General features: G+C 36.6%; 1 protein-coding gene across 3 annotated transcripts; it reads right to left on the bottom strand.

The window, feature by feature from the left end:
• Positions 1–346: 346 nt before the first annotated feature.
• Positions 347–18,407, bottom strand: ddc (dopa decarboxylase). 3 transcript variants are annotated; one of them, XM_028013636.1, is made up of 14 exons: positions 18,270–18,404; positions 15,968–16,256; positions 15,601–15,714; positions 15,360–15,479; positions 12,632–12,766; positions 10,410–10,553; positions 9,903–9,969; positions 9,460–9,554; positions 6,976–7,043; positions 5,909–5,985; positions 5,102–5,121; positions 4,914–5,012; positions 2,175–2,276; positions 347–1,836 (listed from the first exon to the last, which is right to left on the bottom strand). In XM_028013636.1, the coding sequence occupies exons 2-14, from the start codon at positions 16,166–16,168 to the stop codon at positions 1,636–1,638; spliced, it is 1,443 nt and encodes a 480-aa protein (XP_027869437.1). In that variant the 5' UTR covers positions 16,169–16,256; positions 18,270–18,404; the 3' UTR covers positions 347–1,635. The 3 variants fall into 3 exon arrangements, with proteins under 3 accessions (XP_027869437.1, XP_027869439.1, XP_027869438.1); XM_028013638.1 differs by lacking the exon at positions 18,270–18,404 and having other exon boundaries at positions 15,601–15,671; positions 15,968–16,057; XM_028013637.1 differs by lacking the exons at positions 347–1,836; positions 2,175–2,276 and adding an exon at positions 2,284–3,783 and having other exon boundaries at positions 18,270–18,407.
• Positions 18,408–19,641: the final 1,234 nt, after the last annotated feature.

The raw sequence follows: 19,641 nt of genomic DNA, 5'->3' as shown, positions 1-19,641 counted from the left end.
AACAGAAGGACTTCATAAAGTTATATCTGTAAAATAATATGAAAAAAAACCATTTGACTAAATCCCTGGATGATTAAGGGGGAAAAAATCATTGATATTACCTAAATCAATACTTTTATGGCTCCGTTTGAGCTATAAACAACTTATTTATGAAATATTTCAGTAGCTACTACAGCTCCACTTTGAGGCACTATTACATTTCTGTCTGTGGGAGTCAAACAAGTCAAGAAAATATAAATATCTGACAGATTACAGCAGACTTCATTAAAAAAAAATTATAACAATGCATGGAGCACACAAAGAAAAGAAAACACTCTTGCATCAAAGTCGGCAGCTCACAGAGAGGTGTTGATTACACGCCATAGATTTATTTATTTTTTTCTCAGACAGATGCAAGACATCAATGCTTTAATTACATTTGTTCATTGCAACAGTTCATATTCATATTTCTTGATCCTGAAATTTAAACATAGGCTTTACAATGAAAGACTGTAAGAAAAAAAAAAATACAGGCTTCCAAGAGCAAGTCCCATTGAAGACAGCAACAGTCATGACTGCTTAATTAAAGGGAAACAATGGATTTTATTTATCTGTAGTCAAAGATGTCGTATCACAGTGGGTTTCAAAAATCCAAAGTAGACCTATTTCTTTAAGCACAAATTCACATCATATGTACGCAGTAAGCACATTTGCTTAAAATTGTTTTCTTTTATCTAAACTTACTTGCGGTATTATTTATGAATGAGTACAAAAATAACCTATGATTACAATTTCCAATAAAATGAAAAAAATATATATTATTAGTACTTTGCATTTGTAAATTAGGAAACATTCGTTCTTCCTTTTCTTATTTAAAAGAATATAACTATCCAGTGCTCCTATGCTACAGATTGCAAACACCCACTGTGGATAAGACAAATAATAAAGAAAATTAAAAACGATTACCTCATCTGTGCCAGTGTAACTAAAACACCAGTGTCTTTACAAAATAGATATTGAATGCACTTATATGTGGATTTACCCAAATTAGCAAAACTGGAGTTTTTGAACCTGACATTTTATATCTTTAATTTCACTAACATTCAGATACAGTACATTGAGAAGCTGGTTCTAGATGAAGCAGCAGACATACGCTGTCTGAAGAATTTGTTTTACCATTGATGCATTTGCTATAAAACTAAGCTGCAGTTCAATCAGCCCTAAATATTTGACAACCAGAAAACACAGAACGGGCACAGAAAAGCCAGCAGAGCGGTAAGTGCACAAGTTGAGAACAGTTACAAAATCACCAAACAGTCACAAACACAAGCTTAGACAACGCATGAAAAAAATGCAGATGCAAAATGTAATATCTACTCCTCTCCCTTTGTATTTGTTTAGGACTTTTTGCACAGCATGGATTATGTCATTCTTACATCACACATGTATATTCAAGACTGTCCAGCAAAAATAATGACAAATACTTCTCAGACTTACCAACTGGCAGCAGACAGAAACTTTACTGACAGCTACAAAAAAAAAACTCCACAAATAAACTACAAGGGCATTTTATATCTGCAAACTTCACAAACCTTTTGCCTAAACTTTGGTTGTCATTTCAGCGTCAGAGTGGAATGATGCTTCCTAAAGTTATGGTCAATGTGGCTGCTCCTGCAGAAGCTCAAAAGCTAGCTGTGTGATGTGGCGCCATGCTTGCTGGATGTGGCGCGACTCAGTCCTGCGTGCACAGATGGCGAAGCGCAGGACGAAGCGCCCGGAGAGCTGGCAGGGCACCAGGTGGAGCTCTCTGCTCTTCGTGATCTTTTTAAGTAAGTTCTGGTTCAGCTCATTGGAGCCCTGAGAGAAGGGACAGCATGATGTTGAGATTCCCAATTGCCAAACTTTTCAGAAAGAGTAGAGGTTTGTTACATCAAAAAATGGACTAAAATAGGTCTTAAAGAACAAGAATCAGGTTACTTGGAAAACTGAATTTGACATTGTTACGCCCCCAAGATCTAGGGGTTCAGGGGCGGTAACAGACATTTTCAAAGTCCCTACCCTAATCCATGGACAGGGAATGTATTACACCTAAATTTAGAGGAACCTCTTCCAATTCTATGTTGAAAAGAGGACAAATATTACAGGAATGAACAGATTAAGAGAAAATATATGGGGCTGGTGTTATAAGTTATTACCTTAAGTCTGAAGCAGACCAGTCCGAGAACAACTTCAGCACAGATCTCAAACCTCTTGTCTGCTCTTACCAGGCTCTCAAACTCTTTTGCCAGCGCCACTTGCTGTGAACACAAGACACCAAAATGCCCTAAAGTTCAACATAAAATGTACTCAGGAATGCACAGTGCAAGTAAACAAATATGCAACTTCATTTGATGATTTTTTTTCTCAAAACATCAAGATGGAGCTTTTAATAATTAAAGGGTCTGAGATATAACTATGCAAAAATATTACTGGGTCAAGAAAGACATGAGTCTAGGAAGACAATCTCATATTATTCGTCAAATATGTGTTTTCTAATTGAACATGAGATTCAGTAAGAAACCCAACTAATGAAACTGAAGAAGTAACATTACTGAAATAAAATGTTAACTTTTTGATGAACTTGCTGTTTGCTTGACTGCTTATTTTTGTTGGAGTTGTTCTGTTTATTGCTGTGGGAAGCAACATAACGGACTAAACATTTGAAAAATAAGTTCATAAAATTCCACATTCTGATGCAATGTTTGGATATTATGTCCCTTTAGTTGTTAAGTTAATATATTATTGTGTCTCAAAAAACATGAGAAAACTGAACTAAAAGGTGCAAGTTGCTTCATTTTCCTCACTAGATGGCAGTGTTGTGTTGTGTAACAAAAAGCAATCTTTTAAACAACTCATCTGGCAGTATTGTAAGAACTGCATGTAATCATCAATAGTTTGACATCTGATGAAACAAGCTAGTGCTGTAATGATTTACATCAACAAGAGGCGAGTTCTGGGAGGCATAACATCCAAGCCATGTAATAGCTTTTATCAGATTTTGCTTTCAGCAAATAGGATTTCCAGACGGGTTGCGAGTGATCAGCCATGCTGCTGCATAATTTATCCACTTAAGATCAGAGAGGCCCTTGAGATGCTGGGTGAAAGTGAGCATCAGTCTAGTCATGATAATAAAGTCAGGACACTCCTTCACTTTTCCTGCCTTTTCTTGTTGTGTGAAAATACACACTGAACACGAGCAACGACAATTTATCATTTTATTTATTTGTTTACAAACGGTTTAGTAGATAATTAACCGTAGTAACCTTATTTCCTGTCTTAACTTATTGTATGTTCATTAAATATTTATTTTAAAACATGCGAGTGACTAGTTAGTGTTTGAAGCCTGAATTCTACACATGTAGTTTTTGCACCTTATAACTCTCCCTCAGTCCATCATCCATCAGTAAACAGAGATCTATTGCTTACATCCTGGTAACCGGCTTCTCAGGTTACCTCCAGTTGTTCTCAGCTTATGTCATCATTTCTCATCAAGAGAGAAATTTTGTGGACAAAAAGAGAAGCTACTCAAAATAAAGTGGCCACAATCTTGCGCCTTATTTGTACGTAGCTGCAGTAATTCTTCTCAGAAGCTGCCACTTTATCTAAAATGGAGAATAAACATGAAACAGGCTCATTTGATTGACGGAGCAGACCAGAGGGAGGAGGTGGAGGAGAAAAGGGAACGCAGAGAGCCAGGCATTCAGCCGTGAAGGATTTGAAGGAAAAAACGAGCAGCAATGCGGTCAGAGATGGGAGGAAATGTTGCTACAAAGAAGAAGATATCAGTCACATGTGTTTTATGTCTGGCAAGATGGATTACGGTTACACTGATGAAGATAGAGTCAGGCAGGGGGACAGAAGAGGGACATTATTGACAAAGAGGATTTCGAGGGGTTAGCATAGATGGAAATGGCATTTACCGTAAAGCTCAATTTTAGGGATGGGTAAAAGAGAAGAATGTCAAATAAATAGAGGAAGACGGCAAAGTCAGTCAGCTCAAAAACTGGTCTTTTTGTTTAAACATAAATAATATTGGGGCGTGCTGTGGTGGTGCAGGGGGTTAGCACGCCCCACGTTTGGAGGCCTTAGTCCTCGACGCGGACGTCGCGGGTTCGACTCTCGGTCCCGACGACCTTTAACGCATGTCTTCCCCCCTCTCCTCACCCTCCTTCCTGTCTGCCTACTGTGGAAAAAATATGAGCCACTAGCGCCGCAAAAACTCTTCAGAGAAAGAAGAAAAAAACAACATAAATAATATTTTCAGTGTGTTCATGATTGGCCTGTCTTGTATTTCTCTGTGTTGGCTCAGTAATGGATTGTAAAAAAAAAAATTTTTAAATTAACTTCTCTCACTCCCAGTCATTGATGGGACAGACTCCAAGCCCCCCTAATCCTACACCATGATAGTTATTAAGACAGTGTGGAAAACGGATGGACGTTATTTGCACCATAATGATGAAAAATTATAGATTTATTTTAAAATTATTAACAAATACTACTATAAAAGCCTATACCTGCAAAAATGGAATTTAATTGTCATTGTCATTCATCGACCAACAAAGAAGACCTTAATTTAGAAAAGAATGAAAAAAATGAATTTCAAAGAACATTACACATAATACTGTGAAAAGTGTGGGGTTGCTATTCTTCAGCAGGACAGGGAAACTGGTCAGGATTTATTTCTATTAGTAAAAAAAAAAAAAAAAACAAATTAACTGGAAGCTATGTATAATTTTCCTTCCAATTCACAACTGTGATCCACTTTGGGTTGATCTGTCACATACCCCAATGACACCAAGACACAGCAGGGGGGCAATATTTCAGATGATTCAACTCATAAAAAGGCAAAGATGCATTTGTAAGCATAACACCCATTCACTCAGCTGGTTGCCTACCTTTCGTATGTGAGCTTGCAGGCCTTTCAGCCCGTACATTCGAAACACAAACCACAACTTCAGAGAGCGAAATCTTCTTCCCAGTGGAATCTGCCAGTGCTGGAGTTTGGAAACAAAAAAGTGGTCAAATCCACAACATTTGTGTTACTGCAGATATTCTGGTCTTTCATAATGATGGTTTCTCTTACTCTGTAATCTGTGACCAGACCTGTTAAAAGAAAAGATAATAATGCTGATCATCAAATGTTGGTGAGACGATAATTTTGTATTCACACATGAGGCGGTCAGAATAACATACTAATCTCTTTGAGGTGATGTTCTTAGTTCACCCGACAGTATATATTTTTTTCATAGACATGAATTAATTCAGTGAAACACCAACACATTTTAGTTTCGGAATCGTTTTGTTGATAAAGTCTCAGGCTTATTTTTTAACTGGCCAGGTGTTGTTCCTCTCCAATGTGCCCACCTTCTCTATCTTACTGATCAGAGCCTTGTCACTCCACAACGCCTTCAGGTAGCTGGTCTCTGCAGAATGGGGCTAGCTTGTGCTAATAACCACTAATTAGATTGAAGAGTCCGGCTTTTGTAAGGTGCCTCGATGTGGAGGGTGGCAGCTGCCTCTACCTTTCAAACTAATTATAGTGTAGTGCAAATCTGAGCCCATCTGCAGACTGAGACAGTGCACACCCCCACACAAAGCACGTATAACAGACATGTTGACAGAGACAGGGGTTATATCATCAAAGCTGGGTAGAGTTTAAATGCTTTTAAAAGTAATCCAGTAATGTTAATTTAACTGACATGAATGCCTCTTGAAAATAAAATTTTGTAAAGGTGAAAACAACAACTTTGTGTTTTTCTAGCACTAAATTGCTCAAACAAAACATCAATGTTTGCAATTGTAAATAGATTAAAATTCAAAATACTTTTATGGGGCTCAACTGCTCTGCATATTAAAGCTGAAAGTGACTGAAAAATGATTCAGACTCTACCTGACTCTTGGTTTTCATGCTTCAGGTAGAGAGGTTCCATTTTAAAAGCTCCAATGATGTCTGCCCTCTTCTTCACCCTGTTGATAATCAGATTAACATTTGTACTTCAGTAAATTCACCCAATATATTTTTGACCATTATATCCTGAAATTCATCAATTATGGACTGTGTTTATGATTGGTTACTATAAGTACTACTTGGCTTGGGTTCAGCGTGTGTCTCGAACAATATTACTTCTGTACATTGATTAGCATAAACCAAGTGAATAAAACTCAATACAAGTACTTTTGGAGCATTAATTTAAATTAACACTAATTGATACAGAAGTTTTTTCCTTATATTTTGACAATAAATCATCCTAAAATGTTCCTGTTTCAGATCATCAAACATTACTAAGGCATAATACTCAGTGAGAGGATAAATGTGTTCATATAAATTCAGAAATATCAAAAAACCTACTGTCTCAGGATTTTTTATCTTTTCAGAAACTACTCATCAAACAAACTTTTTACAATTTGACTTTCTATTTCTGGTCTTTTTACAGTTATATTTTGAGTGTTTTTACAATTGGGATAAAACCTGTTTTATTTTTTTTCTTATTACTTATCCACATGCACATTCAGTAATGTCCACACTGCCAAAATGTTTATTTATTTTGTTGTCAGACTGAGGAAAAGTTTTATTTAAAAACCTTTTCAAACAAATTGTAGAGCAAATCTGAGGTTATTTAAAAAGCCATTTTTATCCTGTAGAGCAAGCACTATTCAGTAGATGCTGACAGATGGGCCAGGTGGAAGGCAGGGTTCTATTTTTACAGTGCAAATGATAAAGGTGTAGATGGATATCAGTTCTCATTGTAGCTTCATGGATCCATGAGTGAAAGCAAAGACAAACTTGAAGCTATTGTAACAAATATGAACACTGACTTTCAAATAATGGGTTACTTTCTTGGAAAAATATTTATATCATTGATATATGTAAACTATTATTTAAATTGCACGATAAAAAAAAATATATATATATTTTTATTTTCAGAAAGCTAAGCAAACAGAGTTTTGGACACTTACCACATTGCAGAACAGTCAAAGTTGACTAAAAGCAATTTGTGTGGGTTGAAGTTGAAAGAGTCTGCATACTTCAAAATAAAGACAAAATTATTTATTGTGCAACGTCATTCCTTGATTCACATGAATAGAATCGTACAGACGTATTTACACCCCTTGAACTTTAACAAACAATATTTAACATGTAAACCTCAGAGTTATGTATTTTTACTCGGATTTATTGTGGTCGACAAACACAAGGTAGTCCACAACAAGGAATAATAGACAACTCTTAAAATGTTTCACTAGTAATAATAATCATAAAAGAGTGGGATAAATTTGTATTTAATTTCTTTTACTTGCAAAACAAAACCAAACCAAACCCAGTGTAACTATCCCCAGAAGTTAAAAAATAAAGTCCTCCTAGTTATTCCTAGTTCCTTGAAGGCATCAATGGTTTGCTAAAGAACCAGGAAGTTCCAGGAAGTCACTAAACAGATCAGGGATGAAGGGGTGTACTAATGTAAACAAGATAATCCCAACTGTGAAATATAGTGGTGAAAGCATCTTGCTGTAGAGATGCTTTATTTCTGAAAGAACATGAAAAAACATGAAATCTGGTTAAAGTTTTGTATTTTGTATTGATCTTATCACATAAAGTCCCAATAAAACATACTGAAGTTTGAAGCTGAAATGCAAATAAATATATTTTGTACCAAAACAAATAAATATCATTGTGATTTGGTGTAAGTTTGAATAATTAATTGTGAAAATCACTTTTTTTTTTCGGTAAAAACCTAATATATAACCTCACGATCCATCTCAGTGGTTGCAGAGGAAATCTAGTCATCAACATTAATGTCTAGACTAAAGGGAACCCAACTTATTTGCAATGCAAAAGAGGAGCATCCAGTCGGCAGCTTGAATAGAGTATTAGATATCATTCCTTCCTCACTTAGAGATGAGTTATTCCCAATCTGCTCCCATCTTTTTGTTACCTATCTTTTGTAATATCCTTTCCTCTACCTCCACAAATGCAATAAAACAACACAGAGACAATGTGATTCAGAGTCCTGGCTGACAGTTGCCATGCTGACTGACTCAAAATGGTTGCCTCCTTATCCATCACTCATATCCTAGCAACCAGACAGTCAGGGAGGTGTTGTTCTGATGCAAAAAGGACCAGGATTCTACCTCATGTTCCAACCCAACACTGCAATACTGTTTTATGCTCTCAGCTCTGAGATGACAAAAAAAATATAGACTTTGACAACAAATATTGCAAAATGGAAAAGACAGGAAAATCACAGAAAAGGACATTAAAACTTAAAGTGCATTTGCGTTCTACGAGTCAAAGAAAAGATCAAACTGTTGGCGCTTTTAGCATCAAGACAGCCTTCTCCTATCTCTTTACCACCGCTCTTTGAACTGGTGTGTCTAATAAACGGTGATATATAAAGGTCCAACTCTGCCTCAGGAAATTACTTTGCCCTTATCTCTGTGTCTCTGCACAGCATCGGGGAGCAACAGCTGCTTGGGTAGAATCAAAAGGCACATTAATGCTCCTGCGTCTTATGCCGATGGTTCGGCCCGTTGCTCTGCTTTGCATGCGTCCTCCTTGACATTAGGCCATCCTTGACGTTATGCCCTTTTCAAGGACAATAAAGTCAGTGTTTTGTCGCAATGATCCAATAACAGATAATTCTTAGGCAACTGAACAGAAAGTGTTTTTCCTTGTTAGTCGGAGACAGGCTGTGCCTATGAAAGTGGATGAGTATTGCTACTTGTAATAATACAAGGAGTAATATTGTAATAATTGTATTATTACAAGGGCCATTTTGTTTGAATATTTAATTTTATTGTATTTTGCCAAGGAGGTTTATTGGTGCAACTTGATTATATTAAGTTTTGCAAAACTGACCATTCCGCAGTGGGCTATGTAGTTCCCTGCATTCATGCCACTTGTACGTTTGATTTAGTCAGATTACGACCAAAAATCTTGTCACATTTCAGTAGGATTTCTCCTTAAAGAAAAGGAGAAAATGAGGCACAATTGTGACGGGCAAGAAAAACGATTCATGGTTTTTGGTGCATCTGCTCATACAGGTGTTTTATACTACATCTCTAACAATTCTACACAGCCACAAACTAAATGGTTTGCATGGAGAGTGTCTGTGAATTATCATTTTCAAGTCTCGTAATATATTGTTAATTTGATTGAGACTTGGGACGTTCAGACACATTAATATTACTTGAGCAGCTCTGATTCCATATAGGGCTGTTGTAAATCTGGAAAGAACATTATATGTAAAAAAAAAAATAAAATAAAATGTTGAAAACTTTGTCTTTCTTTCCACTTGGTACTTCAAATATCAAAAGCAGTTTGAAGTTTCGGTAACACTTTATTTGACGGGTTGTGAATAAGACTGATTTGAAAAAGCTAAAGGGGCGTAAATACTTTTTGCATAGTGGAATACGAACAAAGCACTTCTAAGGATCTTTACTCACCTCAATGCCATTCAGTAAAGGCCTAAATTCAGGACAAATAAAGGCACTCCCAGCATAAGCTGCATCAATGTGCATCCACATGTTTTCCTTATTACCTGAAAAAGATGAAGAAGTGGCTACATAAACGTTTAAAGAATAAACTGGGTTGGGATTTTTTTAATTAAAAAAATAATGCTGAGCCTCAAAGATTAATCTCTCTAAATTAAAGGCCTACAAAAATAAATACTGAATATACATTGAAATGGCACTGATACAAGTAATGTAATAAACATTTCTATTTCCTTGGTGCTTTTGATCTTTATTCCCCAAACGTCCTCCTTCTTATTAAGTTTATAAAGAAAATAAAAGAAACAATGTGCCTATCTAAATTCAGATAGAGCCATCAGAGCTTCCTGCCATGAGTAATCTGAGGGATTGTAGTTGGCTGCAACTTGCTGACTTACAAAGCGGTCCCAGCTCCATGATATGATCAAATGCACATGATGGTGTGGTCCCAAGAGTCGCGCAAAACTGAAAAACACAGATGTCGACAATCAGAACCTTGAAGCATTCGGTATGTCATAGTCTGTTTTCACAGCCACCACAGTAAGGCTTGAAACTGAAGATTTCTACACAAGAAAAGTGAATTTAAATGATTTTTTCCTGGTATGTTATTCTCTTAAATCCTTCTGACAGTCTGATTTTGTCTTGGAAAGCAACTACAGCCTCCCCTTTGTTGTTCGTTGAATTAAGTCTATGGAACCAGATGAGGCAGGAATTATTGCCCCTAACAAGATAGACATACATTAGTTTGGACAGAAACATTGTTATCTTTCAGCAGAAGCCTTGGGTGCATACAGCTGCCTCAGGAGGAAATTACATCATAGCTGACAGCCACAGCTCAGTGGCTGGAAGTGTGTCTACATGTGCGTTTGGTACTGTGGGTAGATGTGCTTTGTGTTGTTCTTTACATAGAAAGGGATGAGACCAGCTGCTTTGTCTTCCTCCACCATCTTCCTCAGCATTTCCTCTCTAACAGCGTAGTGTTCGTCAGTAGGAACCTTCCTCATCATTACTGCTCCAATCAGGGCGGCCCGCTCCACAGAGGAATGAGCCTGAGATGGGAAGATAAGTGATATTGGAGAAAAAGACAAGATAAGAATGTTTTTAATCCTTCTGAGGGTATTGATTCTCAGTTTTTATGCCATTTATCTTCCTGGTTTTCATGAACATGAAAAGTTATTTGTCCAATACTACCCAGTGGGTGCATTTTCTTGTCAATAAATGTATACAACAACATAGTTGTATGATCGATTTAAACCGACTTAGGATTTATAAAGACCTTTTTTTTAATGATCAAGATCAAGAATTAAACTAATCTAAATATTAGCTAAAAACTTGGCAGATGAGCAGGTTTTGATCAGTCACAACCCCGATTCTCACACATTCACATTGCGTCTGAGTTTGGCTGTCTATGTTTGAATCAGTTTGAGTCTGATGACCCCAAAGCTCAGAGTGATGCCATCTTGGATGGTGCAGCTGAAGCATAAAGTGAAGATGGCAGCAATAGACTTTCATCTCTAACTCGTACAAATCAGTTTATATCCCTGCTTGACTTTTCCCATCTGTGTAGTTTCCATGTATCTACCAGCCTTGAAATGACTTAATGCTGCATTCTGCTTTTGTAACCCTCTGCACCTCTTCCAGAGAAAAGGGGTGAATTTTTCAATACAATGCCACCGCAAGAAATCCTACTTTTATGGTTTAGCAGAACATTTTTCTTTTGAACTATGAAGCAATAAAAAAAGCCTTGTTTCAAAGTCTCAGATATGCAAAAAATAATAGAAAGAACACATTAATTTGTTCATTTGAGCAGATCTCACTGGGAAAAGAATGATCTATCGTATTCTGCTCAGAACCTATTTATTATTAGGACTGAAGAGCCAGTGCTTCATTACAGGGTAAAGCAGAGACATGTCAGGTTTAGGTATTCTGGCCTGGGTAAAGCAATGGAGCTCAAGCCAACTCAATGTGGAGACAGACCGTACAAACCACCACAACGAACACTGTTTGGCAAATTAAGGCTGTTTTGGTTTTAGCTGAATGATTCAACAGTTAAGAAGTAAAAGTGCAATAAAAGATCTGACTCATCGTTAAAAATAATTGGTTTCGGTGTCCCAGAAATGAAAATAGTGCATCAATTTGTTAAACAGTTAATGTGATCAAAACCTACCAATAAAAGAAAGATTTGTCCTGTGCTGCTATGAATCCTTATTTTAGACTTGGGTTAGAGATCTGGCTCTTCAGAACCAGAGAAAAAACAAGAAAAACAGAAGGACATACTCAAAAGAACTTTGTCTTACCAGGAAGCTCATCTTTTGGATTTTGTCTAGATGAAATGACCATCAACAACCAAATAGAGAAATAAATGAGAGCTTTGTGTTGTTCCATAGATTCCAACTATATCTGATGTGAGTCTGATGGGTTTTACAGGAACATCTGGACAGTAGGTTTAAGGAATTTTATTAATGTCACACTGAATAAATACGGATAACAGAGCGGAAGATGCTTAAAATGCATTGGTCTAAAGAAACTGTAGGAGTAAAATAAATCAAATAAGCGTATTAATTATTAAGCTTATTAAATAAAGTGTATAGAAAATGCATCCCAATTTTGTGATTATACTTTGTTTGGCTCCAAATTATTTGAATTCAACATTTTGTCCTGGTCTTCCACTGAGGCAATCATCAATTGTTTATGTTAAGCCTGTCATGCTAGAAAGAAGACTTCTTCTTACTTGCTGCTGAAGAACATGAACTGGATCCCTGCTAAAGGTCTCTGTGGCCCTCAGGCAACTTCATAATCCAATCACAAAGTCAGTCTGGTTTCAAACCTGATCAGCAATAGCTACTGCCTCACTGACCCCCCACTCTGACTTTGTTATTTTTCACCCTGTGACGCATGTTGGAAAAAATGATGACGACTTCTTAAATAAAAGAAGAAGAAAAAAAAGAAAGACGATAAAAAAGTCACATAAACTTTACAAATATACAGCTTGGTTCTCTTTTGAACCTTAATGTAAAAACTGTCAGTTTTAATATTGTCAACTAGGCATCCTAAATTGGAATTCAGGTAAACTAGAACAATGATTATTTTCTTTGAAACAAAGGTTTTTCCGTACTCTTACACTTACCTGGTCAGAGGTATATGCCACCAGTTTAGAGAGGATTTCAGATTCAGACTTTTTAGAGTCTGTCACCAAGATCTGTCGGATCGTTTTACATCGGGCAGCGAGCAAGGACATCAGGGTCGCTTCACTGGCTGTGCCCTGTCAGACAATTACAGGTTCATCTACATGTTACAAATGTCTGAAAAAATAACAAATAAAATACATTCAAGGAAACAAGGCATGTTCAGGCATACAGGAGAGTACTGTGGTTGGGTTTGTTAATATGATCCTCGCTTCTGCAAACCACTTTGTGTCTAAAAATGAGAAAAATCTAGTAGTATGTTGTATTTTATATATCCGCTATTTTCTTTCACAAATAAACCCTAACTGCAATTAGTCATGTGTTTTTCAGTTTATAGTAAATTTTGAGAACTTGAACAGTTTTAAAGAGGAGTTATTGAAGTTGGAAAAAAAAATCCACATTTTGAATCAAAGAATGTTATTCCTCCATTTATGAGCCCTTTGGTTTATACAAATATACAGTCAAATTACATAATTCAGAACATCGATTTGGATAAGGCTTGTTTTTCAGATATGACATTTTTGAAAATAACATTTAAGTAGATTTAAGCAGATTTTATTAAGATCTCTTTTCTGTGTTATTTTTTATAGGTCTGACATAATATTCAAAACAAATTTCCCATCAGCTATAAGTGGAAAATCATAGTAATTAATAAAAACCAATGCTTAAAAACAATCTGTGGGATTTTTATATATATTGTGATCTGAGTCAATAATATTTTCATTTATGGAACAATCTCATTGTTCTCAGAGTACACGTAAAAGAGATAAATAACACATACACAGGTGTATCAGCAGCAACATTGTCCTTAAAAGGCTTGGTGCTTCGGATCAACAAGCACCAAAATAATTCAATCATCTGATGACTCAAGACAGGAAGGAGCTGAAATGGCAGCAAAAGTTGACATGGCTGAAAATCTGTTTTCTTTTATAATGCACGACAGTCCTTAATAAAATGTCTGAAAGGACATGGTTCTTCCAATTTAATAATTATTTTTGTTGGGTTTTTTTTTTCTGGCTACATGCCAAGCTATCAGCCAAGACATAAGGACAATTTCCAAAAGGTGCTGAAATAATTTTAAACATCAACAGAAGACATGTTTGACATTTGCTAAGTATACAATTAATATAAAAATAGAAGGTTTGAGCTCAGTAAACAACCAGATCTGCATTGAGATGCGGCGTAAGATGACTGGAAACAAAATGTACATAGATGGCAACCAGAAGCAAATAATTTCAGCAAAAGGGGTAATTATACAGACAGAATCCGTGACAAACATTCATCCCAAACAAAGAGCTGTTTTTAGTTTATATTTTGCTGATTCAATTTAAGCACAACATCGGTCAAAGTTTTGCATAGTTATAACTGCTGCGCTATACAGAATATAAAAGGAACTTTAAGGTCACCTTTTTAAAAAAGTCCTTCCATTTCCTCTGTGTGGTGACACACGGTTTGTAATAATAGGCTGGCAGTGTGCTGTCACAACACTCATTAACTCTGCAGCAGCAAGAAGAGCTCCTTTGGTTGCCATAGTGAGCTGTTAAGCTGCTATAAAAAACACGAGAGTGGCAGAGACAGAAACAAAACGACGATGAGCCAGATGAGCACGCACGCATAAACGCACCCTCTCACTCAGGTGGAAACAACAGAGGAGGCATGAAACGATCTATCATCAGAGTGCACTCTCCTGCCACACCATTCACCGTCCCAATAACACATGTGCACGCATCTGTCGCTTCTGGGTTTCTGTCAATGGAACCCTAAACTAATGCTTAGCCTTCTTCCACACGAAACAATACCGGCGCCATCACTGTCATTTTTCTGTCGTGCGCCTGGAAATGACACAATCAAAAGGCAATTTCCTGCCTATTTTCCCCTGGTTTGTGCCGGTGAGAAAAAAAAAAAAAAAGGACAACAGATCAATAGTGCATAAATTGCTGATGATTGCAGACAAATGTGTCAGTCTAAATACTGGTTTCTCAGTTGTTTGTGTGTGTAATCATCTTTAAAGTCATTTAGACTGATGCCAAAAGTTGAGAAATTTGGAAATATTAACCGTAGCATTTATTTGACAAGTACAATTATCTTCTAAATATATGTGTGTGTTTCAATTTAATGTTTTCTTTCTTTGCCACTTTACTCAAACTTCAGTGTTTGTTGAATAAGTTTATGTTTTATATTTAAGTGATATACATTTAGTGAATATCTGTGAAGTGGAATAAGAGAAGGTTATTTTCTGTGTTTGTTCACAAATAAAAATCTGAAAAATGTGATGCTGAGTTCATTTAATCAGTAAGCTCCAGCCCTTTGTTTGCAAGTTTGATGTCCTGTGCAGCCACTAATTATGTAACTGTTTGTTGGAAACTGCCTCAATTTTTATGCGTTTCTTTATGTTGGTCTTTTATATAAAATCCCAATAACGTACCGAGAAGCTTGTGGTTGTCAACCCCATCATGTAAACCCCCAATAGTTTGAAGTATTTTGTCTAACTTTTTTTTTTTTTTTTATGAAAACACATTAGAAAGAGATGTCGCTTAACAGGCATAAAACAGCATTGTTTCAACATATACTCCAATAAAATCAAATGTTTTGTGATTAATGGACTGACGGCAGCAAGCCTCAGCTGTGTAATTTTAAATGGCTATTGAGACACCACAAAAATATGCTTACCTGAATAACACCACCTCCATGGCCATGTGTCCCGGCTATAAAACTCTCAGGCAGATGCAGCATCTTCCCAAGCCAGTCTAACATCACTGTCTCCAGCTCGGTGCAGGCTGGACTGGCAGCCTAAAATGTCACCGAAATTCAAAGACACACATCAAAAGCTTGTTTCTTCTATGAGCTGAGGATAGAATGTGGAAATGCAGCATCAATTAAAGAGAGAGTGTTGCATATGTGAACGGATTACCCAGGAAAATCCAATGCAGCCGATGGCCCCACACAGCATATCAGCCACCATAGCGGGGTAGGAGGAAGCTGCTGGAAAGTAAGCAAAGAAGTTTGGGCTGTGCCAGTGGGTGATCTGGAAAAAGATATATTAGATAAATGATGAAAAGGTAAGTACTACAAATAACAAATGTGAAAACCCAACCTCGCTTTTTAGAGACATTATTCTACATAATGTTCTATCTACTGCGTGGGTTAGGATTTATATTTGTTACTACTGTAAAAAATGTATATTATATTTTTTGTGGGTAAAAAAAAAAAACAATAGAAAAATCTTTGTAAATTGTATTGTGTTGACCAAATAAAAAGAGCAAATGGTGTCACCTCACCCCTGGCATTATGACCCTCTCCACATCGTGCATTATTTCCTCATAACTCTCAGGCTCAAGTGGGGCCTCAGTGGGGATTAAAGAACGGAGATATCCTGGTTCCAGATCCGGGTACACTGGTCGCTGTTCTATGTTTTCCAAGTAGTCTGCCACGTAGTCAACCATCTCCTTGCCTCTGCGTCGGAACTCTGCTGCATCCATGATGCGACTGGACAGCAGTACAGATTATGGATTTGGCAGGACGTGTTGTTGGTGTTTTAAGCAGCTGGATGTGATTTCTTTGGAATTTCTGAATATTTAGGAAAGAATATGCACACACACATTACCTCTCAAGATTAACCTTTGCTCTAATGGTGGGGAAGGGATTGAACATTATAGAACTAACCAGCTTTTTGTCAGCAAGAATGTCTTAGAAAACATTTTTGTCATTAACACTGGAAGTACCAGAGAAAGGTCATTTAACATTTCTACCTTTGGACCCCAGAGATGGGTCGACTGACCTGAAGGATTTTATCCAGCCAGTGCTTTTGTTCTGTAAATAAGGCCATTACCTTATAATTACCCTGGTAATGGCCTCAACGCATCTCACAGTTGCACAATTGTTCCTTAGACTTCGACTTAGACTGACTTTATTGTCATTTTGCATGCACAGGGTGTATACAGAACGAAATTTCGTTGCATACGGCTCAGGACAATATTTGAGGTTCCAATGTTGTGAGGTTACTCCAGAGTAAAATAAAATACAGTATAAAATATGAATATAAATCTAAATATAAAATATAAAGTGCAGGACTGACAGTAAAATAGAAGTTATTTAGCTCTGTACATGTGCAAGGTATAAAAAAAAAGTAACTAAATATAAAAATGTCACATTCTCTGGTAATACCAGTCTTTTACACATATAAACACAAAGACATATGAAAAGCCTTCAATGAATAGTATTTTATTGCAGAAATATAATAGCACATTGCAATGATTCAACAGTAGAAAAATCATTGGTGCAACACTTTTTGGTTTCCCTACTTTTAATGCTTTGTACAACTGACTACAGAACAGCATTAAGTCATTTCCTATGAAACTTATGTTGGACAATACATCAGAGGATTTAGGATTCAGATCTAGAGATTAAGATATTTAAAACATCCTATAGTGATGGTTCCCATTATTATAGGTTTTTTATATATATATATATATATATATATATATATATATATATATATATATATATATAAAATTGTAATTCCTAGTTGCTGTATTGATGTAACTGTTGTCATTTTCCACTTTGGACAACTGTGCTTTATTTAAGATTTAGACTTTCTACATTTCTATAGCAATAATTAATTAGGACATATTGTAAAATATATATAATATATGACTGATATTTTGCTATTTACTCTACAAATTTCTTTACCTTGAAACCGACAAATTAGCAAAGAAAAAAAAACATATTTTTATTGCTTTTAACCATCTACAGTTTGCCTGTATTGAACTACCCAGTCTAAACTTCTGCTCAAAATAAATATTTGCAGAGAAAAGATTAAATAAATAATAATGTAAAGTACTTTGTGCTACATGTGCTAGAGGGATCAGTAGATTACAAAAAAAAGATTGCAGACGTTACAGTTCATTCAAAAATGACAGTAAAGCCAGCTGAGTTAAAGCAAATAAGGAGGATTAAAACATATATTTAACAGTTTCCGGATTATTTTTTATTTGTGCTTAATATGAAGGGCTTGGGCATTAAGTCTAAGAGGCTGTCCTTTGATTAAGGCGGCACATTTTTAAACAAATAATTGGACTATTGACCTCCATACTGAGCTTTAAGCCACTTTAGAAGTCTATTTTCCTTACACTGTGGTGTGACTTTAAAAGGTTCTGCACACTGATACTCTCCTATAAAAAAGTCCTGACAAGATATTCTTCTCTAGTCACCTGATCATATTTATGCTGCAACTAGTAAAATGAAAAACAACCTCATAAACATCCCTCCCTATACAGCTGACCAGTAGCCGAACATGACCTGTGCTTGGGGGTAAATGATTTATAGAAACACAATGACAATTTAATTCGATGGTAGGAGAAAAGGTTGGACCTTATTCTTGTGACGCCCGTTCAAACAGTACAACAGAACACGAACATTGCCCCCTGCACCACGCCATTCAACAAGTGTTACCAAGCGGATCTTTATTTTTTAAGCGGCAGAGCAATTATCCGAAGCCTTATCTCAAATAGGATTAGACATGCTGTATGGATGTGGGTGTGAGTGTGGTGTGTGTGTGTGTGGGTGTGTGTGTGTACTCACACTTTCAGATCCAGAGACCTTCAGCAGCAGTGTTTGGATAGTAGATCCTCGCCTACTTTTTGTTTTGCATCCACAAGCAGCCAGGCAGACAGACAGGCATGTGTTGAGTGTGTTTGTATGTGTAAGCAGGACAGGAGACATTTGCTCCTTTTATCTCGCCTCTTACCACCCACAATCCACCAACCCCCACGAGGCCAGCCAATAGGAAAGGGGATCATTGCCAACGCAAGGCAGAGTGATTCATAAAGTGTTCCTAACCCAAAGCACGCATGGATGAACAGAACCCAACTTTGAAATACACTTCACAAAATAATAATCATGATCTGATTGCACACAAAAAAAAAACATTTAGTGCGGTTATTGAATAAAAGCTGATGTTCCTGTCATTAGCAGCATTGCTGTCATATTTGTTTGAGTTTAAAATCAGCATGAGCTGAGAGGATACTGACCAAGAAAGAAGTGTTACAAGTTCAACTGAACCCTGTAGATCACACATGAACAAGCCAAATGTCCTGTTGGTGAAAGCTCAGGCTCAGACAATACAAAGTTTGGCCTGTTTAGACACATTGACTTGAATAATGTTAGAATGCGCGAAGTTGAGTCCTTTAAACCTAAGATATCACTATATCAACTTTCAAAAAGTGGTGGAAGTCCCGTGCTCAGGGTTAGTTTCGTGGCTAGTTGTACTGGTACTTTGTTCACAGTATGGAAAGTGAAAAAAGGAAAGAGAACTCATGATTCTTCACCTCAAATCAACCACTAATTGGCTGAAATCAAACACAAATTGGGTAAATGATTCACAATACACATCAAAATCAATCTTTTTTCAGTACAGATGCCTGAATGTTTGTCTCTACATACCCTGCACAGCATTTTATTGGTAAATCAATACAAGCTTTGACTTGAGTTTTGTCAATGTTTTCTAGAGGGGCTGCTTTTAAGAATGCTGTTTCTCTGGTTTGCTTGCATGAGTCCCGAGTGGTGATATGAGCAAGGTGTTCTGCTGAATCCCAAAGAGCAAAGGTTTATATTTTTGCACACCTCAACATAATTCCAACCAAAGCACATACAATTCTTGGAATTGTGGTATGTACATCAGCAGACTTTAGTGGCATATGTAAATCACCTTTGATGCATTCAGATTTGCTTTATATCCCTTTCTGGCGCAATACCAATATATGAGCATATGGTTATTTATTTACCGAGGTAACGGGTCTTCAGATATGTTAATATTTAGTCAACTTTTTTATGCACAATAACAACTCAAGCTGCTACTTTTCCATGACTGATAATCCAAGTGGTGTGACAACCAGCTGGTGTCAAAAGGTCAGGCTCCGTGATTCTAATGCACGCTCCCTATTTACCAGCTATT

This window comes from Xiphophorus couchianus, chromosome 3 (assembly GCF_001444195.1).
Source record: "Xiphophorus couchianus chromosome 3, X_couchianus-1.0, whole genome shotgun sequence".
Lineage (NCBI taxonomy): Eukaryota > Metazoa > Chordata > Actinopteri > Cyprinodontiformes > Poeciliidae > Xiphophorus > Xiphophorus couchianus.
The sequence above is the reverse complement of the archived record's forward strand: the minus strand, read 5'-3'. Positions and strand labels throughout refer to the sequence as shown.